Source organism: Emys orbicularis, chromosome 20 (assembly GCF_028017835.1).
Source record: "Emys orbicularis isolate rEmyOrb1 chromosome 20, rEmyOrb1.hap1, whole genome shotgun sequence".
In the NCBI taxonomy this organism is placed as follows: domain Eukaryota; kingdom Metazoa; phylum Chordata; order Testudines; family Emydidae; genus Emys; species Emys orbicularis.
Genome location: NC_088702.1, coordinates 16,780,141 through 16,803,374, shown reverse-complemented (window position 1 = coordinate 16,803,374; position 23,234 = coordinate 16,780,141). Strand labels below are relative to the sequence as shown.

The 23,234-nt window shown below is 52.6% G+C and overlaps 2 protein-coding genes across 2 annotated transcripts; both read right to left on the bottom strand.

Annotated features, from left to right (window-relative positions):
* Window positions 1-45: 45 nt before the first annotated feature.
* Window positions 46-2,963, bottom strand: LOC135892197 (IgGFc-binding protein-like). The gene is made up of 4 exons (XM_065419909.1): window positions 2,954-2,963; window positions 1,900-2,498; window positions 1,007-1,566; window positions 46-76 (listed from the first exon to the last, which is right to left on the bottom strand). The coding sequence occupies exons 1-4, from the start codon at window positions 2,961-2,963 to the stop codon at window positions 46-48; spliced, it is 1,200 nt and encodes a 399-aa protein (XP_065275981.1).
* Window positions 2,964-11,320: 8,357 nt separating this feature from the next.
* LOC135892196 (alpha-tectorin-like) lies at window positions 11,321-22,966 on the bottom strand. Its single transcript, XM_065419908.1, has 6 exons — window positions 22,844-22,966; window positions 21,597-21,878; window positions 20,132-20,269; window positions 19,198-19,357; window positions 18,250-18,671; window positions 11,321-11,893 (listed from the first exon to the last, which is right to left on the bottom strand). The coding sequence occupies exons 1-6, from the start codon at window positions 22,964-22,966 to the stop codon at window positions 11,321-11,323; spliced, it is 1,698 nt and encodes a 565-aa protein (XP_065275980.1).
* Window positions 22,967-23,234: the final 268 nt, after the last annotated feature.

Here is a 23,234-nt window from a genome sequence, read left to right as displayed (position 1 = left end):
TCAGTGCCACTCAGCACAAAGCCAGGGTCACACTGGCACCCTTCTTCACACGCAGTCCAGCAGCGGGAGGGCACAGCTGGGTGGGCACAAGAGGCCGGGCAGGAAGGTCCACAGAGCTCATAGTGGCTGTTGGGGGGGCAGATTAGCTCTGAAAGGGATATGAAGAGAAGTGTTAAATCCAGAAGGAACGCTCCAGGGAATCCTTCCAGGCAGTAAACCCAAGGGAAGGAATGAAAATGGGGATAATAAGACAGAGCATGAAAAGGAGAGACTAGGATAAATAGTTGTGTGAAAAAAATAATTTCATCTTGGTTGGAATTTTGAAATGCACCTGAGCAACTTAGAGCAGGAATCCCAAGTGGGATTTCTGCTCCGAAATCATATAGGCACTTGTCAAAATTCTCCCCATTAGAAATAGCCGTTTTGCATCTAAGATAAACACTGTTCTCCTGCTTATTATTATTTTATTCATTTCAAACTGGATCTGATGTAAGAGCTCTGTTGAGAAAATAATGACTTCTGCGTTTTCTTTATCAGCATTGTAGGGCTGGCTCATACCTTGGTAAGGCACTTTGGGAGACCTGACATTTGAAAGCAGGAAGAGTACAAGTCCACACTGTATCAGAAAAGCTAATTTGTTCTGAACACAGAAAACTGGGAGAGAAGAAATAAATTATCTGTTTGTCTTCATCATCTAAAGATGTTTATATTGATCTTTAAAAGGGAAAACATCAGAATGTAGGAACAGGAAGAGCCTGCCCCGACCAATGTCCTTGGAGGTTTTTAAGGCCCGGTTTGACAAAGCCCTGGCTGGGATGATTTAGTTGGGGATTGGTCCTGCTTTGAGCAGGGGGTTGGACTAGATGACCTCCTGAGGTCCCTTCCAACCCTGATATTCTATGATTCTATGATTCTACGAATGTGGCTCAGGCTAATGTCTGAGCTGTTCAATAAGAGAGGACATATTACTAAAGAACATGTGTTTGGAATCATGGGCTTACCGCACCCAGCCCGTTGTCTCCATGGCTCAATGGCAATGCTGCGACTTTGACACTGCTGGGCATAACTGCGAAGCACTTCACACAGGGTCTTGTGGCTGCCCCGAGTCGCGCACACATCCCTCACGCAGCTCTCTAAGTGAACCTGCGCTGCAACCGGCTGGTTACACTCTTTAAAAGGCCCAGTAGTATCCGTGATAACCCCGCAGTAGCGCTCAGATTTGTACTGGGCTAGTTCCACTTTGTTACATTGGGTTGGGAGCCCAACGGCCGTGCAGTGAAAAGGGGAGTCGGCATCCTTCCAGCTATTGCCAAAGGTGACGGCATCATGGACCACAGAACCGTTTGGGGTTCGAAAATCATCACTCCGGTTCCCATTGAAGTCCCCACCGAGTCCACAGAGGAACCCAGAATAGGCCTCAGAAACAGAAACCAGCACATAGTAGGACCAGTCGTAGGACACAGAAAGGCCAAAATCCGTCTGAACCACAGCCGCTGAGCCGCTGAAATAGGCGTAGAGTTTACCTGACGCAAGGACCAGGGGAAGATTGACCAGGGATCCATTCACCTAGGGGGAAAGCGAGACATGAAGAAATCTTTAAGAACAGGATGCTTGTCTGGCATGGGAAAATCAGGATTCCCCCTGTGATGAGGATTCCATAGCAGGCATGTAGAAGTCTTTACGCTATCTTCCCCCACCTCAGGGGCAGGGAGGGCCATGACCATGGTTGGAGAAGGGGGAGAAGCCAGAGAATACCACATTCCAGCTTGTACTTGACTGGTGTAGCATCCCTTCAAGACAGCTGCGTCCACTCTGATTTAGAGCGGCCGTGTGGCTCTTGCCCAGCTACTTATTGGGAAGAAAAGCAAAATGTACGAGAAGTCATGGAACTTGTCTCACCTGCACCTGGCCATACTGTCCTTCTGCTATGGCAATATGCTCACCGTAGACATCCACCTCTACCAGGTGCGTCCAGGACACTACAATGGAGCCCCTGTGCACATTCTCTACTTTGATGGTGAAGTCGGGGAGTTTCCCAGGGGGGCCACAGTACTTGCTCAGGGTGTACTTGCAGGCTCCTTGATAATCAAACATGACTCCATCAAACGTGGTGTAGTGAGGATGACCAAACACCCAGCAGGTGCCATATTTCACAGGGTAACAGCCTCGGATGCCATCCGCAACGCTGCATGTCTCCAGAGCCCTGCAGGCATGATCCTGGCACTGCATGGGCTGGGCAGGCTGCCGGCAGCTGCATTTCCTGCTGCAGGTGTCTGTCAGGATCACCTCCTCTCCCAGCTGGTGATACTGACCATTCAACGTGCAGCCGCACTGTCTCAGGGACACACACACTGCTCCGCTGAGAATGTAGCCTTTGTTGCAAACACAACCCTCTCTGCAAGGCTGGGTGCAGTACAGGGGGGCAGTGGAATCCATGCAGCTGGCAGGACAGGCAGTGGCACAGGGTTCATAATGGCTGTTCTCTGGACAAGTGATCCCTACAATCAAAGGAAGGTAGGAAGGAGGAAATTGTTAGCGCATGCTGAATCATATAAATGAACCAATGTTTGAGCACTTGCAACTCCCACTGAAGTCAGTTGAAGGGTTGGGCCTATTAGCTGTAACACAGACAGCAGTCTAGTCTGTGGGTGTCTAGACCGGGGCAGAACAGAGGGAGACCCTATTTATTGGTAGGAAGTGCCACAGTTTGCATTAGTTAGTCTGGGAGTTAGGCAGGTAGGGAGAACTACTGGGTTTCAGTTTATTCAACTGCTTACATAAAGTTGCCTGTGCCAATGCCAAAGATTATAGTATCTCTTCTGTACCTTGCAGGAGCAATACATCATCTGGATTTCACACATCACTGCCCTCCTCAGCCATATTCCCTGGATTCCCATTTCTGAATCCAGGACATAACATCCCTCTTTGTCCTCAAGTTACCTCAGGAATTTACCCTTCACCATCATGTCCTGTTCTCCAAACCATTCAACACCTTTCTTTGTATCAGACCTTTTTCTATCTCCTCCTCACCCTAGGGAAGGCTAGTGCTATCTCCCATGCTGTCCTTGTCCCCCACCTGAAACATCACAGTTCCATACCGTTCGATTCAATGAGGCATTATTGGCATGACCAGCTATACAAGCATTGCCCAAGTGTAGGAAAAAGACAGACCCCTCAGGTATCTGTGAGAGGCAGGTATTGTCCACCCAGCATAGGGTTACACACATTTGGGGTTTGACCCCATGTCCTTTGGTCACTTCTGTCCATGCCTGATCCAGTGACAGATGGCTACATAGCACAATGCCATCTCTGCTGTACCAGGGTTACGTGCCTCCTCTGCAGATCCCTGACTCTCTTCCATTCCTATCTTCACCCCCTGCTTCAGCCTCCCTTTCTGACAAAATAAATCACGTCCTGCTCTCCAAGACTGCAGCATTCCCCTCTGGGGTCAGCCATTCTCCCCACAACGTATTCTGCTGTCTCATCCCTTGTTCTAAAGCATCTCCAACCCTTCTCTGGACAAAAAGAACAGGAGTACTTGTGACACCTTAGAGACTCACAAATTTATTTGAGCATAAGCTTTCATGGGCTACATCCCACTTCTTCGGATGCATAGAATGGAACATATATTGAGGCGATATATATACACACATACAGAGAGCATGAACAGGTGGGAGCTGTCTTACCAACTCTGAGAGGCCAATTAAGTAAGAGAAAAAAACTTTTGAAGTGATAATCAAGATAGCCCAGTACAGAGAGTTTGATAAGAAGTGTGAGAATACTTACAAGGGGAGATAGATTCAAGCCTAAATTGATTGTATCTAGTTTGCATCTCAATTCAAGCTCATTCACCTGCACATCTACCAATGTGATATATGCCATCATGTGCCAGCAATGCCCCTCTGCCATGTACATTGGCCAAACCAGACAGTCTCTACGCAAAAGAATTAATGGACACAAATCTTACATCAGGAATCATAACATTCAAAAACCAGTAGAAGAACACTTTAACCTGTCTGGTCACTCAATGACAGACCTGCGGGTGGCAATTTTGCAACAGAAAAGCTTCAAAAACAGACTCCAACGAGAAACTGCTGAGCTTGAATTGATATGCAAACTAGATACAATCAACTTAGGCTTGAATAGAGACTGGGAATGGCTGAGCCATTACAAACATTGACTCTATCTCCCCATGTAAGTATTCTCACACTTCTTATCAAACTCTCTGTACTGGGCTATCTTGATTATCACTTCAAAAGTTTTTTTTCTCTTACTTAATTGGCCTCTCAGAGTTGGTAAACCAACTCCCACCTGTTCATGCTCTCTGTATGTGTGTCTTGTGACAGACCCAGACCAGTGGGGTACAGGAGTCTGGTAGAGGGCAAATATACTGGTCACTGGATGAGTAGTTTTCTGTTCCCTGAGTGACCAGAGCAGGGGCTGCACTAGAGTAATCAGGAACCTGCTAGAACCAGTTAAGACAGGCAGACTAATTAGGACACCTGGAGCCAATTAAGAAGAAGCTGCTAGAATCAATTAAGGCAGGCTAATCAGGGCACCTGGGTTTTAAAAAGGAGCTCACTTCAGTTTGTGGTGCGAGTGTGAGGAGCTGGGAGCAAGAGGCGCAAGGAGCTGAGAGTGAGAGGGTGTGCTGCTGGAGGACTGAGGAGCACAAGCGTTATCAGACACCAGGAGGAAGGTCCTGTGGTGAGAATAAGGAAGGTGTTTGGAGGAGGCCATGGGGAAGTAGCCCAGGGAGTTGTAGCTGTCATGCAGCTGTTACAGGAGGCACTATAGACAGCTGCAATCCACAGGGCCCTGGGCTGGAACCCGGAGTAGAGGGCGGGCCCGGGTTCCCCCCAAACCTCCCAATTGACCTGGACTGTGGGTTCTCCCAGAGGGGAAGGTCTCTGGGCTGTTCCCCAACCCACATGGTGAATCTCTGAGGCAAGAAAATCCGCCAATAAGCGCAGGACCCACCAAGATAGAGGAGGAACTTTGTCACACTGGTGTCAGGGGTGGGATCTTGGGGTGCACAGCGCGGCGGAAGAAGGAGGGTGATTTAAACAAAAAACAAAAAAATAAAAAACAAAAAAAGGAGAGGGTTTATTTTTTTCACCACAATGGATGACGTAGTGCGGGCACTGATACAAGCTACGGCGGCCCAGCAGGAGGCTACCCGTGTCCAGGCAGCCGCCCAACAGGAGGCAGTGCGGCTGCAGCAAGAGACTAATCGCCTGCTGATGGACCAGGCTGCTCAAGACCGAGCTATGTTGCAGGAATTGGTAAACCAGGTAAAGTCCCTTACAGAGCTGAATCGCGGCCATGATGGGACGCGGCTCATACGGGCCAGCCATTGGCTGCAGAAAATGACACGGGAGGATGATGTAGAGGCATACCTTCTGGCCTTTGAGAGGACAGCCCTACGGGAGGCCTGGCCTCGAGATCAGTGGTCTGGCATCCTTGCCCCATTCCTGTGTGGGGAGGCCCAGAAGGCCTACCATGATCTGCCTGAAGAGGCTGCGGCAGACTACCTCCAGCTGAAAGCAGAGATCCTGGCCAGATCTGGGGTAACGACAGCAGTGCGGGCCCAGCAGTATCATGGTTGGAGGTACCAGGAAGACAAAACCCCGCGGTCCCAATTGTATGACCTCATCCATCTCGCACGAAAGTGGTTGCAAACAGAGTCCCAGAGTCTGGAAGAGATACTAGCGGTTCTGGTCATCAACCGATACATGAGGGGACTACCACCAGACCTTCGTGCCTGGGTAAGCCAGAACGAACCCTCCACCTATGATGAGGTTGTCGCCCTGGTAGAGAGGCGAAGGACAGCGAGGGAGCTGACCCGACCAGTTAAGGAAGAGGCACCCCGGGTTAAACTAGCAGCACCAAGCCCTAAAGTTCGGGTGACTGGGCCACCAGGAGGGCCCAGGTGGAAAAAGAGAGAGGCTGAAGGCCCATTAGAGGCCACAAAGAGTCGGAACACTGAGGGAGAAGAGGATCGTGATGTTAGACTGCCCAAACCAAGAGACCGGGGAACTCCTAGGGCTCCATACAGATGTTATGCCTGCGGGGAGTGGGGACACATAGCTGCACAGTGTCCCAATGCTGAGGAGCCTATGCAGTGTAACCTGGGGAACTGGCCAGATCCATGCTCCCTAATCCACCTTGTGGGGGTCTCACTAACCCCACATATGTATACTAGACCAGTGAAACTAAATGGGGTAGGGACCACGGCACTGGTTGATTCGAGGAGTGCTATCACGCTTATCTCAGGGAAGCTCGTGAAGCGTAGTCAGCTGCTGCAGGCTAAACGTACGAGGATAACATGCGTCCATGGGACAGTTAGTTACTACCCCACCATCCCAGTAAAAATCGAGATCCAAGGGAACACTACTGAGGTAGCAGCAGGTGTAATCCCTAAACTTCCATACCCGGTGCTCATAGGGAGGGACTTCCCAAGATTTGGAAACTTACTCCCAGTAAGGGGATTGGAGAAAGATGGGGACCCTAAAATTGATGAGGCATCCACAGCAGACTGTCAACCCCCAATATTCTCTGAAATATCCCCAGATTTGTTCTCCACTCCCAGACAGGGTAGAAAAACAAAAAGGGAAAGAAGGGCAGCTAAGGCCTTGGGAACCCGAATACTGACCCAAAGCCAGAGGGTCGCTCTTGTAGGTAGGCGGACCCGCACAGCTGAAAAGGAGGCCACGCAGGAGGGAGAAGCACCTGAGTCTGACCCCCACCCTAATGCTTCTGAACCAGTAGAGGCAACAGAGACCGGGCCCCTAGATCTTGGGCAGATTAGCCCCGGGAGAGGAAATTTTGGACGGGACCAGGCAGAAGACCCAAGGTATGACAACATTAGGAAGGAGGTGACTGAAATAGATGGGGTCTCCATGGAAGGAAAAACCCAGGGACCAGGACCCTACTTCATAATGAAGAAGGATCTCTTATACCGGGTTGCACCAGTACAGGGGCAGACGGTACAGCAGATCCTAGTACCTCAAAAACACCAGAACACTGTATTAAGTCTTGCTCATAGTCATCTTTTTAGGGGGCATTTGGGGGTAGAGAAGACCCTGGCATGGGTCCAAAAAGACCTAACCCAGGAAAACAAGCCTTCCAAACAGGTGAGAGTGTCTCCCGATTTAACACCAGACCAGAAGAATGAGGTGTCTGAGATGATCTTCCGGAACCAAGATGTGTTCTCGACAAAACCGGGTCGAACAACCGAGACATATCACCACATCGTCACGAACCCTGGGGCCAGAGTAACAATGAGGCCCTATCGGGTGCCAGCGGCAAAAAGGGAGGAAATAAAAGCAGAAGTAAAAAAAAATGCTGGAGTTGGGGATCATCGAAGAATCCCACAGTCAGTGGTCCAGCCCAATCGTGCTGGTACCCAAACCTGATGGCACCACAAGATTTTGCAACGACTTCTGGCGACTAAACGAAGTATCCCAGTTCGACGCGTACCCAATACCTCGCATAGATGAGCAAGTGGACCGTCTGGGTAATGCCCGGTACTTGACTACCCTAGACTTGACAAAGGGGTACTGGCAGATTCCCCTTGCAGAAGACGCAAAGGAAAAGACGGCGTTCTCTACACCAGAGGGTCTCTTTCAATATACTGTCCTCCCTTTTGGACTACATGGGGCCCCAGCTACCTTCCAGCGCCTCATGGACAAGCTATTATGCCCGCATAACAGTTATGCTGCTGCCTACTCGGACGATGTGGTCATTCATACCCCAGACTGGAAAACCCACCTGGAGAAGGTGGAGGCAGTCCTCGATACCTTCAGGCGAGCTGGCCTTACAGCAAACCCTGCCAAGTGCGCTGTAGGGTTTACAGAGGCCAAATATCTTGGCTACGTTGTGGGAAAAGGTCTGGTAAAACCCCAAGTGAACAAGTTAGAGGCCATCCAAAATTGGCCCCGACCAAGTCGCAAGAAACAAGTCTGGGCGTTCCTAGGTGTGGTGGGGTATTACCAACGATTTATCCCCCACTTTGCCACAAGGGCAAGCCCCCTGACAGACCTAGTGAAAGCCCGTGGACCTGATCTGGTGAGATGGTCTGACGCAGCAGAGGAAGCATTCACAGACCTACGGACTGCCCTCTGCAATAACCCCGTACTGATAGCCCCTGATTTCACCAAGGAGTTTATTCTGCAGACGGATGCATCGGAAGTAGGGTTGGGGGCCGTTCTATCACAGATGGTCGGGGAGGAGGAACACCCAATTCTATACCTCAGTCGGAAACTCCTTCCAAGGGAACAAAAATATGCAGTGGTGGAAAGAGAATGCCTCGCTGTAAAATGGGCCATGGAAACATTGCGCTACTACCTGCTCGGGCACAGATTTGTCCTCGTGACCAACCATGCCCCTCTTCAATAGATGCAGCGGAACAAGGAGAAGAACACAAGGGTGACCAGATGGTTCTTATCCCTCCAACCTTTCCAGTTCCTTGTGCAACACAGAGCAGGGAGCCGTCATGGCAACGCCGATGGCTTGTCACGTGTGCACTGTCTGGCGTCCCAAGCTGCCCAACCCCTTGACGTTGAGCAGGGGGGAGGGATATGTGACAGACCCAGACCAGTGGGGTACAGGAGTCTGGTAGAGGGCAAATATACTGGTCACTGGATGAGTAGTTTTCTGTTCCCTGAGTGACCAGAGCAGGAGCTGCACTAGAGTAATCAGGAACCTGCTAGAACCAGTTAAGGCAGGCAGGCTAATTAGGACACCTGGAGCCAATTAAGAAGAAGCTGCTAGAATCAATTAAGGCAGGCTAATCAGGGCACCTGGGTTTTAAAAAGGAGCTCACTTCAGTTTGTGGTGCGAGTGTGAGGAGCTGGGAGCAAGAGGCGCAAGGAGCTGAGAGTGAGAGGCTATGCTGCTGGAGGACTGAGGAGCACAAGCGTTATCAGACACCAAGAGGAAGGTCCTGTGGTGCGAATAAGGAAGGTGTTTGGAGGAGGCCATGGGGAAGTAGCCCAGGGAGTTGTAGCTGTCATGCAACTGTTACAGGAGGCACTATAGACAGCTGCAATCCACAGGGCCCTGGGCTGGAACCCGGAGTAGAGGGCGGGCCTGGGTTCCCCCCAAACCTCCAATTGACCTGGACTGTGGGTTCTCCCAGAGGGGAAGGTCTCTGGGCTGTTCCCCAACCCACATGGTGAATCTCTGAGGCAAGAAAATCCGCCAATAAGCGCAGGACCCACCAAGATAGAGGAGGAACTTTGTCACAGTGTATATATATATCCTCAATATATGTTCCATTCTATGCATCCGAAGAATTGGGATGTAGCCCACGAAAGCTTATGCTCAAATAAATTCGTTAGTCTCTAAGGTGCCACAAATACTTCTGTTCTTTTTGCAGATACAGACTAACACGGCTGCTACTCTGAAACTTCTCTGGACAAGGTATTATAACCTCCAGCATGTCCAGGTAATTCTCAGCATGGGGTGGAACTGGACAAGAAACCTCCAAGGTAAGTTTTGTATGAAATCTAGGGAGCTGGACCAATGCCAATGTACACTAGCTGAAGATCTGGTTGTGGAAATAAGCTATATTATAGCATCATATTCTTAACTGGCGTAATCTTGCAGATCATAATTAAAGTACATAGCCACATATGTACTTTTCTGTTTAGAATCAGATAATAATTGGTCACACTTTATATTAAGGTTCCATTTATAAATAGTTAATAAATGATTAATACATGTTTTAATAAATGATCAAATGACTGTCAAAGAGTTCCATTGGTTAACAGACTACATATAACCCTCTATCTGTTTCATAGCTTTAAGACCAGAAGGAACCATTAGATCATTTCGTCTGACCTCCTGAATAAAACAACTCAGACGCTCATGTCTGTAACATGCTTATAATACCCAATCATGTATTAACTTTTTATAAGCCATTTATAAATGTAACTTTATCCTAAAGTTTGATTGAAACCTATATACATTTAATATGAGATTTAAATGATTATAGGTGATAACAGGTGAAGTACAAATAATGAAAATTAATTATATAGTTTCAGGAAATAACCCAGATCATTAGACAGCAAAAATTATACTTTAAGTACTGGGCGGGCACATTGTACTCTACTGGGAATAACATATATTCTGAGAAAATCCTGCTATTATTATTTACTCTTTGTATTAAAGTAGCATCTAGACACCTGAACCGAGATCAGGGCCTTGTTATGCTAGACACTGTACAGATACTAAGAATAGTAAGAAACAGTCCCTGCATCAGAGTTTACAACCTAACTAGACAAGAGATGGAGAAAAGGATTACTACCACCAGTTTACAGATGGAGAACTGAGGCACACAGACTTGCCAAAGGTCACGCAGGAAGTCTGTGGCAGAGCAGGAATTGAACTCAGACCCCAGTTCAATACCTTGCCCAAGGGGTCCATCCTTCCTCTCCAATGCAGATGAAATTGTTAGTAATAATGACACCAATAATTTTATTTCTTACCGGCTCTCCCACCCCAAGTCAGTGGAATCTGAGAAGTAAACAAAGGGTCTGATTCTAATCTCACAGCTGCATACGTCAGAAGTAACTCCACTGGAGCCAGTGTGGAAATGAGATCAGAATTAGGCCCAAGGGGTATTTCCTGTATGACCTTGGGTGGACTTTGGCCTATAGGGGTGAGAATTGCAGCGCACCCTAGTGTGCTGTACTCTAACTACCCATGTGGATGCTGCTGGCATGAACTAAAGGGTAACTAGTTCACGCTAGCACTGCCTGTATGAAAGACGACTATATTAACGTGAACTAGATAACTTTTAGTCCACCCCAGCAGTGTCCACATGGGGCAACTAGAGCGCAACAATTTGGTGTATTCTACAATTCACACCCCCGGAGTCCATACTGCCGTGCCGTGTAGACCAGGGGTTCTCAAACTGGGAGTCGGGACCCCTTAGGGGGTCGCGAGGTTATTATATGGGGGGTCATGAGCTGTCAGTCTCCACCCCAAAGCCCGCTTTGCCTCCAGCATTTATAATGGTGTTAAATATAGAAAAAGGTGTTTTTAATTTATAAGGGGAGGTCGCACTCAGAGGCTTGCTGTGTGAAAGGGGTCACCAGTACAAAAATTTGAGAACCACTGGTGTAGACATAGCCTGAGGCTCTGCGTGGCTCAGGTCCCTATCTATGGAATAGCAGTGCCCTGCCTCCCAGAAGTACTGTGAGAAAAAAATGTATTGAAGATTGTGAGGCAATCAGTAATGGAGTAATTGCAGTAATGGAGGCCATATAAGTGCTTTACACACAAAATGGTTAGCTAAAGATTTGTAAAGGTTTTACTCACCACAAAACTGGTCTGTTCTCCACTGCCCAACAGTGACGTTGGCTGCCTGGCAGCTCTCTGTGTAAGCGCCTAGAACCCCACACAGCACAGTCCGATTCCCCCTGGACATGCAGAGGTCATACATACAGTTTTCCACCAAGCCTGCCTGGGATAGGGTCTGAGCGCAGGCTGTGAAGGGGCCTGGAGACATTTTCATAATGCCACAGTAGTCGTGACCAGAATAACGAGCCTGTTCAGCAGTGGGACAAGAAGGCAGCTCCTGGTCCTCCACACACTGGCGCCTGTCACCCTTCACCTGCCAGCTTGTGGCAAAGAGAGCAGCTGACGTGACTAAGGTGCCATTTGGAGTCTGGAAGTCATCGGAGGGGTCACCAGTCAGTGTCCCGCACAGGCCGCAGGTGAAGTTACGGTAAGTCGAGGGCACGGTGACCTCCACACGTTGAATCCCATCATAGGAAACCTCCACCCCAAAATCAGTGGCAACTTTCACAGAGAAGCCATTCTGGTGCGCTCGGATCTTCCCATTGAGAAGAGTGACCGGAAGGAGAGACTTTATCCCATTCACCTAGCAGGGGATTGATGAGAATAAAACACTGAGCTCTTCTCTAGTGATCTTCATTATAAAGTACTCTAGAGGCATTGGGCCAGATCCTCAGCTGGTGTGAATCAGCACAGTTCTATTACCTTCAGCTGAGCTACACTGATTTACAACAGCTGAGGATCATGCTCACTAGCTTATTTCTCCTCATGGCCCCGCCTTATAATCTATAAAATTCTACATGGGGAGCAGATTTCTGAGAGAAGAGGGCTCTTTAATCCAGCAGACAAAAAGGCAGAATAAAAATCAATGGCTGGAAGCTGAAGAGAAAGAAATTCAGAGCGGAAATGAGATGCATTTTTTTTTTTTAACAGTGAGGGGAATTAACTATTGAGACAACTGACCTAGCAATTCTCCATCGCTAAGAATCTTTACATTAAAACTGCATGTCTCTTTTAAACATGTATGCTCACCTTAACCAGAAGTTATAGGATTGATGAAGCAATCAGTGGGTGAAATTCTGAGGCCATGCTTAATGATCATAAGGGACCACCCTTCTAGCCAGAAAAATCTATAAATATATAGCATCTAAAGACCTGAAAGGGTTGATTTTAGGACTGGATTATTTTTTTTTAATTTACATTAGAAATCCAGGTTGTGCCTACCTGTTTTTTTCCTGAAAGACCCTATGGTCAACCAGAAAACTAAGAGGATTATGACATTAGAGACCCCATGCTAGTAAACCAGACTGATTGAGAGGGGAAGAAAATTTCATTGAGACTGCTTAAAACTCTGTTTTGTTTGCTTGTTTTGTTAACTCCTGTTTACCTCAGAATCAAAGAATATCAGGGTTGGAAGGGACCTCAGGAGGTCATCTAGTCCAACCCCCTGCTCAAAGCAGGACCAATCCCCAACTAAATCAGCCCAGCCAGGGCTTTGTCAAGCCTGACCTTAAAAACCTCTAAGGAAGGAGATTCCATCACCTCCCTAGGTAACCCATTCCAGTGATTCACCACCCTCCTAGTTGAAAAGTTTTTCCTAATATCCAACCTAAACCTTCCCCACTGCAACTTGAGACCATTGCTCCGTGTTCTGTCATCTGGTACCACTGAGAACAGTCTAGATCCATTCTCTTTGGAACCCCCTTTCAGATAGCTGAAAGCAGCTATCAAATCCCCCCTCATTCTTCTCTTCTGCAAACTAAACAATCCCAATTCCCTCCAGCCCCCTAATCATTTTGGCTGCCCTCTGTTGAACTCTTTCCAATTTTTCCACATCCTTCTTGTAGTGGGGGGCCCAAAACTGGACATAGTACTCCAGATCAGGCCTCACCAATGCCGAATAGAGGGGGATTATCACATCCCTCAATCTGCTGACAATTCTCCTACTTATACAGCTCAAAATGCCATTAGCCTTCTTGGCAACAAGGGCACACTGTTGACTCATATCCAGCTTCTCGTCCACTGTAACCCCTAGGTCCTTTTCTGCAGAACTGCTGCCTACCCACTCGGTCCCTAGTCTGTAGCAGTGCATGGGATTCTTCCGTCCTAAGTGCAGGACTCTGCACTTGTCCTTGTTGAATCTCATCAGAATTCTTTTGGCCCAATCCTCTAATTTGTCTAGGTCCCTCTGTATCCTATCCCTACCCTCCAGCGTATCTACCACTCCTCCCAGTTTAGTGTCATCTGCAAACTTGCTGAGGGTGCAATCCACTCCATCCTCCAGATCATTAATGATGATATTGAACAAAACCGGCCCCAGGACCGACCTTTGGGGCACTCCGCTTGATACCGGCTGCCAACTAGACATGGAACCATTGATCACTACTCTTTCAGCCCGGTGATCTTGCCAGCTTTCTATCCACCTTATAGTCCATTCATTCAGCCCATACTTCTTTAACTTGCTGGCAAGAATACTGTGGGAGACCGTATCAAAAGCTTTGCTAAAGTCAAGGAATAACACAGGAGAAAAAAACACTTGGGAGAAAATAATCTCTTTGCCAAACAGACTGCACTTTTACCTACTGGGACAAAGTGGTAATTTTATGTAATATTTTTCTCAGTGATATGCCTGGCAATGACTTCCTTGACCAGGGATAAGACGCTGCTATTGGGGCAGAGCAGGAGATGTGAGGTGTTTGTGTCACTAAACTGTCTGTGGTGGTATGAATGAGCTGTTAACTGACTGAAACCGACCCATATTAATAGAGGCTCCAAAAAGACAATGGGGAACCCAAGGACTGAACAATGGACACCTAACAAAGGGAAACTCGGGTAGATGAGACATGTGAACTTAGCAGGAGTCCTGCAGGAGGAGATCAATGGACCAAAGGGTGTCCGTTGCTGTCTTAAGAGCTGGTCTTTGGAGAGACACAGAAGCTCTCACCTGAGGCTGGGACTGACAATGGGTACGTCTTCACTACCCGCCCTATCGGCGGGTAGCAATCGACATATCTCGTTAAGACGCGATATATCGATCCCCGAACGCGCTCACCGTCGACTCCGGAACTCCACCAGAACGAGCGGCGGTAGCGCAGTCAACGGGGGAGCCGCGCGGCCATCGATCCCGCGCCGTCTGGACCCCAGGTAATTCGATCCAAGATACTTCGACTTCAGCGACGCTATTCGCGTCGCTGAAGTTGCGTATCTTGGATCGATCCCCCCCCCTAGTGTAGACCAGCCCAAAGAGAGAGCCCAAGCCAAAATGGATTCTGCAGCAGCCCTGATGTTGGCCAGTCTGAACTCTGCCTCCACTTTTGCTTCTCTGCACTAAGCTGAGGACTTCAGTGCTGGGCTCCAGTTGATTAATAAACCCAGCTCTGATGTGAAAGGGCTGCCTGGCGTCACTGCAAACACTCATTGAGGTGCATTGGTCCCTGAAAAGGGTAAAAGTTTCTGACCAGGAGTCTGCCTCAGTTGGACTCACTGGCCAGAGCTCCCGGCATGAAGCATGAGGGCTTTAGCCCTGAGGCTCGGTCATGGCCTGCCCTTAAAGAAGTGTGGGAACCCGTGTGGGGCGGGCACAGTGATGGGGCTCATTCAAGGGACTGTTTAAAAGCTGGGACATAGCAGAGATCCTTTGGATTTGTGACCCCGGGCAGGAATTCTGGCCCAGCTTTCCCAGTCTGGAGCTTCAGCCAAACTGGAGCAGCCTGAGATGAACTGGCACGAACACACCTGCCACCGCACCCTCATTTTCAGGAGCACAGCACTGATGACAACACGCCCTAGGGGAGCCCTTTCCTTGGAGTAACTTGTTAAATACTAACCAGTACGGGCAGGTTGGGATGGGGAAGCGTCTGCCTACACCCCGGCCAGAGAGCAAATGTTACTGCCACTCTGCCCGTGGGGCAGGTGGAGGGAAGGGGCTGAGGGCAGGTGGGGGGAGGAGGGCTGAGGGGCAGGTGAGGAATGGGGCTGAGGGGAAGGGCCTGAGGACAGGTGGGGGGGAGGAGGGCTGAGGGCAGGTGGGGGGAAGGGGCATAGGGCAGGTGGGGGGAGGAGGGCTGAGGGGCATAGGGCAGGTGGGGGGCTGAGGGGCAGGTGAGGAACGGGGCTGAGGGGAAGGGGCTGCAGGCAGATAAGGGAGGAGCTAAGAAGCGAGGGGGGCTGTAGGTGACGGGGGAAGGGGGTGAGAGGGGAGAAGAGAGGGGGCTGAGGAGCGTGATAACAATGCTTAGTTCTTTCCCGCCTTTCTTCCGTCGTCTCCTCTGCGCGTGCGCAGCTGGGAGAGCCCGACAGCCGCAGCGCGAGGCTGGAGCAGAGGGGGTGGGACGGCGCTGAGCAGAGCACGCGCAGGGATCTCCCGCCCCTCCCATCCGCTGGCAACGGCAACTGGAAGGAGAGAGGGAGGAGCTAAATCCTGATTGGGGACAGGGCGGGGCTGGAGCAGGAGGGCCCTGGGGGGCGGTACGGGAGGGGCTGGAGCAGGAGGGCACTGGAGGGCAGTACGGGAGGGGCTGGGGCAGGAGGGCACTGGGGGCAGTACGGGAGGGGCTGGGGCAGGAGGGCACTGGGGGCAGTACGGGAGGGGCTAGGCAGGAGGGTACTGGGGAGCAGTACGGGAGGGGCTAGGGCAGGAGGGTACTGGGGGGCGGTACGGGAGGGGCTGGGGCAGGAGGGCACTGGGGGGCGGTACGGGAGGGGCTGGGGCAGGTGGGCACTGGGGGGCAGTACAGGAGGGGCTGGGGCTGGAGGGAACGGGGGCAGTATGGGAGGGGCTGGAGCGGGTGGGCACTGGGGGGCGGTACGGGAGGGGCTGGGGCGGGTGGGCACTGGGGGCAGTACGGGAGGGGCTGGGGCAGGTGGGCACTGGGGGGCAGTACAGGAGGGGCTGGGGCTGGAGGGAACGGGGGCAGTATGGGAGGGGCTGGAGCGGGTGGGCACTGGGGGGCGGTACGGGAGGGGCTGGGGCGGGTGGGCACTGGGGGCAGTACGGGAGGGGCTGGGGCAGGTGGGCACTGGGGGGCAGTACAGGAGGGGCTGGGGCAGGAGGGAACTGGGGGCAGTATGGGAGGGGCTGGGGCGGGTGGGCACTGGGGGGCGGTACGGGAGGGGCTGGGGCGGGTGGGCACTGGGGAGCAGTATGGGAGGGGCTGGGGCAGGTGGGCACTGGGGAGCAGTACGGGAGGGGCTGGGGCGGATGGGCACTGGGGGGCAGTCCAGGAGGGGCTGGGGCAGGAGGGCACTGGGGGCAGTACGGGAGGGGCTGGGGCGGGTGGGCACTGGGGGGCGGTACGGGAGGGGCTGGGGCGGGTGGGCACTGGGGGGCGGTACGGGAGGGGCTGGGGCGGGTGGGCACTGGGGAGCAGTATGGGAGGGGCTGGGGCAGGTGGGCACTGGGGAGCAGTACGGGAGGGGCTGGGGCGGATGGGCACTGGGGGGCAGTACAGGAGGGGCTGGGGCAGGAGGGCACTGGGGGCAGTATGGGAGGGCGCTGGAGGCAGTATGGGAGGGGCTGGGGCAGGAGGTCATTGGGGGGCAGTACGGGAAGGGCTGGAGCAGGAGGGCACTGGGGGGCAATACGGGACGGGCTGGGGCAGGAGGGCACTGGGGGCAGTATGGGAGGGGCTATGGCAGGAGGGACACTTGGGGGCAGTACGGGAGGGGCTGGGATGGGTGGGCACTGGGGGGCGGTACGGGAGGGGCTGGGGCAGGTGGGCACTGGGGGGCAGTATGGGAGGGGCTGGAGCAGGAGGTCATTGGGGGCAGTACAGGAGGGGCTGGGGCAGGTGGGCACTGGAGGGCAGTATGGGAGGGGCTGGGGCAGGTGGGCACTGGGGGCAGTATGGTAGGGGCTGGAGCCGGAGGGCACTGGGGGGCAGTATGGGAGGGTCTGGGGCAGCAGGGCACTGGGGAGCAGTATGGGAGGGGCTGGGGCAGGAGGGCACTGGGGGCAGTACGAGAGGGGCTGGGGCAGGAGGGCGCTGGGGGCAGTACGGGAGGGGCTGGGGCAGGAGATCATTGGGGGGCAGTACAGGAGGGGCTGGGGCAGGAGGGCGCTGGGGGCAGTACGGGAGGGGCTGGGGCAGGAGGTCATTGGGGGGCAGTACGGGAGGGGCTGGGGCAGGAGGGCACTGGGGGCAGTATGGGAGGGGCTGGGGCACGAGGGACACTGGGGGGCAGTACTGGAGGGGCTGGGGCAGGTGGGCACTGGAGGGCAGTACGAGAGGGGCTGGAGCCGGAGGGCACTGGGGGGCAGTACGGGAGGGGCTGGGGCAGCAGGGCACTGGGGAGCAGTACGGGAGGGGTTGGGGCAGGTGGGCACTGGGGGGCAGTACAGGAGGGGCTGGGGCAGGAGGGCACTGGGGGCAGTATGGGAGGGGCTGGGGCAGGAGGGCACTGGGGGCAGTACAGGAGGGGCTGGGGCAGGAGGGCACTGGGGGCAGTATGGGAGGGGCTGGGGCAGGAGGGCACTGGGGGCAGTACGGGAGGGGCTGGGGCAGGAGGTCATTGGGGGGCAGAACAGGAGGGCACTGGGGGCAGTACGGGAGGGGCTGGGGCACGAGGGACACTGGGGGGCAGTACTGGAGGGGCTGGGGCAGGTGGTCACTGCGGGGCAGTACAGGAGGGGCTGGGCAGGAGGGCGCTGGGGGGCAGTATGGGAGGGGCTGGAGCAGGAGGTCATTGGGGGACAGTACAGGAGGGGCTAGGGCAGGAGGGTACTGGGGGGCAGTATGGGAGGGGCTGGAGCAGGAGGTCATTGGGGGGCAGTACTGGAGGGGCTGGGGCAGGAGGGCACTGGGGGGCAATACGGGACGGGCTGGGGCAGGAGGGCACTGGGGGACAGTACAGGAGGGGCTTGTGTTGCTAGGGGGCTGTGGGAGTCTGAAGACAGAGCAGTTACACTGGGGCTGGGCTTATGTCATGGAGCCCCCAACTCACCGTGATGTGTCCAGTGGCCCCCCTGGCCATGGCGATATCCTGCCCGTAGACTGTCACCCGGACAAGGCGGGTGCCGGGTGCCCCCTGTGCTGCTCCTGGCTCCTCACTCTCTGCCTCCACCCGGAATGGTGCCAGGCCAGAGGGATGCGGGGGGGCACACAGCTGTGACAGCATGTGGGTGCAGGCCCCCTGGAAGTGGTAGAGTTGCCCGTCGAAGGTGCTGTAGTGCCGCCCTCCCCATGCCTGGCAGGCTGCTCGGCTGATGGGCTGACACACGTGGTACCAGGAGGCTGGGTGGCAGGCCTCATCTGGGGAGCAACCCCTTGCATGGCATGTCACCCCGTCCTCCCCATACATGCACTGGCACCGGCGCTCGCACTTCTGGTCGCTCCAGAAGAAAGTGCCGGGGGGCAGGAAGTTGGCTGCAGAGAGAGAGCAGGAGATGTGAGTCTGTGCCCATCTGGGCAGGACGGGCAGATCAGGAAGGCAGCAGCTGCCTGGGCCTAGGTGGAGGGAGACACACATCTGGGAGCAGGGGAGATATGGTTAAAGGGAAGGATGGGGCATGGCGGGGTTGTTGGCTAGAGAGGGCCTGGAAGGCCTGGTTCTAGCCTGGGGCTAGAAAGAGGGATGGGCTAGAAGGGAACAGAGAGATGGGGCGAGCGATGGGAGGGGAGGAAGGCACCGGGAGAGGGATGGGATGGACGAGGGAACGGGTCGGAAGGTGTTAGGGTGCCTGGGAGAGACAGAGACAAAGGCCCAGAGCAGCCAGGCTTACACGCTTCATGGAAATCCTTGATGGGGTCAAAGTGGGGTGTGTGGATCAGAAATGAGAAGAGACAGGGGGCTTAGCCAAAGCAAGTGCAAGGTGCAGGCTGTAATATACTGGTGTGAGAGAGGTGTTGCCGCCCCCAACTGGACGGCAGTGCTGCGGCCTCTGCCACGCACCGTTGTAGACACAGCCGTTGGGCACAGCGAAATTGTCCACCTGGAAGGCCCAGCGCCCAGGGCTCTTGATGTTGCTCATTGAACTGATCTTCAGGATGCTTGGGGTCCGTGAGCCAGGGATGTTGAAGTAATTTTTGGACCCACCACTGTTAAATCCAGCCTGAGAGGGGAATGAACAGGAACAGGATCAAAGGAAGGTGGCAGCGGTTTGTGCCGGAGAGAGACATGACTCCAGTGCTGCGGATCCAGCTCCATGGGCAGCCAGAACCCAGGATACACATGGGTCCTGGCAATGCCAGGCAGTCCATGATGGGGCATCTGCAGGCACCAGGCTCATCGGGAGAATCAGTTTTTGTACCACTGCCCCCTACTGGGCAGGAACAGGAGCACTGCAATGGGTCACACCAACTGGAAAAGTACCCAGGGGTACTGACTCATCACTTCTGTGACCACTAAACTACACTTCACTCCAAGAGCTAGAAATGCAAACGAAGGGACTCCCAGTCCTCCCACTTCAACCACTGACCCCCACTCTTCTACTAGAGCTGGGATTGAATCCATGAGTCCTGACTCCCAGACCCCTGCTCTGACCCACTAGACCCCACTCCCTCCCATGCTGTGAATAGACTCCAAGAACTCAGGAGTCCTGACTCACATGCTTTGTTGAAACTAGAACTCAGGGCCTGGATCTTGGTCTCCTTTCCTAATCACTAGTACTAAGGTGAAAGGGGCTTGTGAGTCCAGTAGGTAGCTACACACCTGGTACTGTATGGGGATGGATGGATGGATGGATAGAGAGACAAACGCTGCCTCCCATAATACAGAGAGATGGCCCTTCTAGGCAACATGTCCATTGAAAGTGTTACCCATGTGTGCTGAACATACCTTCTCAGCCTCCCAATTTTCCAGCCTGGAGTAATAAGGCGAGACCTACCTGAGCTGGGGTGCCCCCCAATCCAGTATGGGGGTCCCCACCACTCGCCGCCCCTGTTGTCCACTGGATATCACTATAGTGCAGCATGATGAAGGACAGGTCGCCGTCGGTGGTTAGAACCACCTGGAAGGTGTTCACCTGCAACAGTGCAGCCACCATGAGGAAGACAATCAGTGAAAATTCACAAACCAGCACATAAGACCAAGTTCTTCTCTCCACATGCCAGGTGTAGTCCCATGTTCACCCCTGACCCCCGCCTGTGTGGGAAGGAAGTTCAGGTGCCACAGCCTAATCAATGCTTGGTCTCTTTGCTGAGGTGGACGATGAATGGGTTAAATTAGTGTTAGTGGCAGGGAAGGGCTGGTTGTCATGTCGATGCCTGTCCCCTAGGAGATGTGCTGAGAACCACCACACTCACTCCAGACAAGCCACCAAACTGGCCACCAGATGGGAATAATGGGTTATTCAATGAAACAACTGTTGAATATTTTGGAGGTTAGGAACCAGATTCTGATCTCAGCTCATATAAATCAAGAGTATCTCAATTATATTCAGTGGGGTTACTCCTGATCTACCCCAGGGTGAGTGATAGTAGCATTGAGCCCTGTGCTCCTGCACCCCTTTAGTCCTCTGGCCTGAGGAGCTCTGCAACCTGGTTTCATTGTCTTTGAAAGCTAATGTTCCTAACGACGTATTTAATGAAGATTTATCAAGACAGTTATTGTGTGTTTAATTATAAACAGGCATTTATTTAATGCACATTAATGTAGGAGGTCATAGAGAGCTAGACGCTCAACTGATGTAAATCACCATGAATTTCCAAGCAGCAATGCCAGTTCACCCCAGTTGAGGATCTGGCCCCAACCCCCCCCCTCACCCCCCCTTTCAGTTGCTGTGAGAATTCCAGCTCTGACCCAGCAGCTGGCTTTAGCGAGATCCCTGTTTCCAGCCAGTTTTCCTGGAGAGATCAGATACCCTGGCTGAGGTAGTACAGGGGAGGGTGTAAGGAGCCACCCATTCAGTGGAGCCATTGAGCCATGCAGACCCTGCCAAAGGCTCACACCATTCACAGCTAGACATTGCACAATAGGGATTCAAGATAAACACAAGCCCACTCCTGCAGCTCCCACTGAGCTCAGCCACTGGACCACACACTCCCAGAGGTGGGGAGAGAAATAGAATCTAGGAGTTTTGACTCCCAGCCCCTCTGCTCTAACCATTGTACCCCACTCCCTACCCAAAGCTGGCACTAGAACCCAAGAGTCCGGAGTCCGTGTCTCTGCTGTTTTAGCCACTAGACTCATTTTCCCCAGATTGGGGGAAAGAACCCAGGAGTCCTGACTCCCAGTCCCCTCCAGCTCTAACTACTATACCCCACTGCCCTCCCAGAGGTGGGGTAGAACCTAGGAAGCCTGGCTCCAGGCATTCCCCCCTCCACTATAACCAAGACCCTCTGGTACTTTACCTTGGAGGATTTGGAGCCATAGAAGGTCACGCGGTCCCAAGTGGCCACAAAGAGCCAGGTCGCAGTGAACTCTTCGTGGGGGAAGTAGGTGTTGATGTCAGCCGTGACTCTCTGCAAGAGCTGCGGGTCTCGGCTCTGCCGGAAACACACCTCGCCCGTGATGCGGTTATCCACATCCGCCCAGAATGGCGCCACAAAGGCCCGGCCATCGGTCAGCGGGAAAGAGTCAGGTGTGAATTGGTTAACAGGGACGCCAAATGACACCACGCCATTATTGTTCACCTGGGGGTGGGAAAGGAGCTGAGGGTCTATCTTTTATCACCACACATATCCATTCCCCATACTCACTGAGCGATTGATCAATCTGTCTGTCTGTCTATCTATTTTGTATGCAGTGTCGTAGCTGTGTCGGTCCCAGAATATTAGAGAGACAAGGTGGGGGAGGTAATATCTTTTATATATATATTAGTAATATATTATGACTTGAAGAGCTCTGTGTAAGCTTGAAAGCTTGTCTCTCTCACCAACAGGAATTGGTCCAATAGAAGATATTACCTCCCCCACCTTGTCTGTCTAGGTATCCATTCCCCAACATACTGGTTTATCTGTCCCCTACGTGCTTCTGTGTAGCAGCTTCGCTTTTTATAGTCTTACGTGGTCCTTGTCACTGCACTCAGTGGATGTTGGAGCCTGTTTGTGCAGACTTTTTTTACTGGCTACAGAAAGGCATTTGGTGGCTACCTTGACAATAGACCTCATTGCTGCCCTCTCTAAGGACCCCACCCCTGGAGGGTAGGTAGTTCAGCCTCCCTGGCTCATTTCACCCATGTGATCTCTGCATTGGTTAAGCCAGGAGGCCATTCTATGTTGACTGGGGGATACCGATGCCTGCCCACTAAGTAGGGTGACCAGATGAGATGAAGAAAATATCGGGACACATGTGGGGGGAGGGTCCGCCGGCAGATCAAAAGGGAAAAAAAACAAAAACCCAGTGGTGCCAGCGGAGCAAAATATCGGGACAAATTGCATCCCGACCAAAGTTCGGTCGGGATGCGGGACAACCACCCAAATACCGGGACGGTCCCGATTTTATCGGGACGTCTGGTCACCCTACCACTAAGCACTGGACTGAGACCCCATCCATTCATTTCTCAGAGGCCACCAAAGAGCCTGCCAGTGCAGAAGATCATCCTAGGGTTTGGGCTGCTGAGGAGAACACTCCCACGCAGAGGGAATGAGCAACTTACGTAAAGAGAGCGGTAACTCCTGTTGTAGAAGGAGAAGCGCACTGAGATGGGGATTTCAGGAGACGCCCCATCGTCTGCCTTGGGGGTTCTTCTGTCTCCAAACTTGGGTCCATATGGGTACATGAGTGTATCTGAGGAGACACGGGGGGATACTGAACAGTGTCATATGGAGAACCAGCTGTCTGTCTGTCTACAGTGTTGTAGCCATGTCAGTCCCAGGATATGAGAGAGACAAGGTAGGTGAGGAGATATCTTTTATTGGACCAACTTCTGCTGGTGAGAGACAAGCTTTTGAGATACACAAGAGCCCTTCTTCAGGTCTGGAATAGGTAATCAGAATGTCACAGCTAAATGCAAGTTGGGACAGATTGTTTAGCAAAGGGAGTAAGCA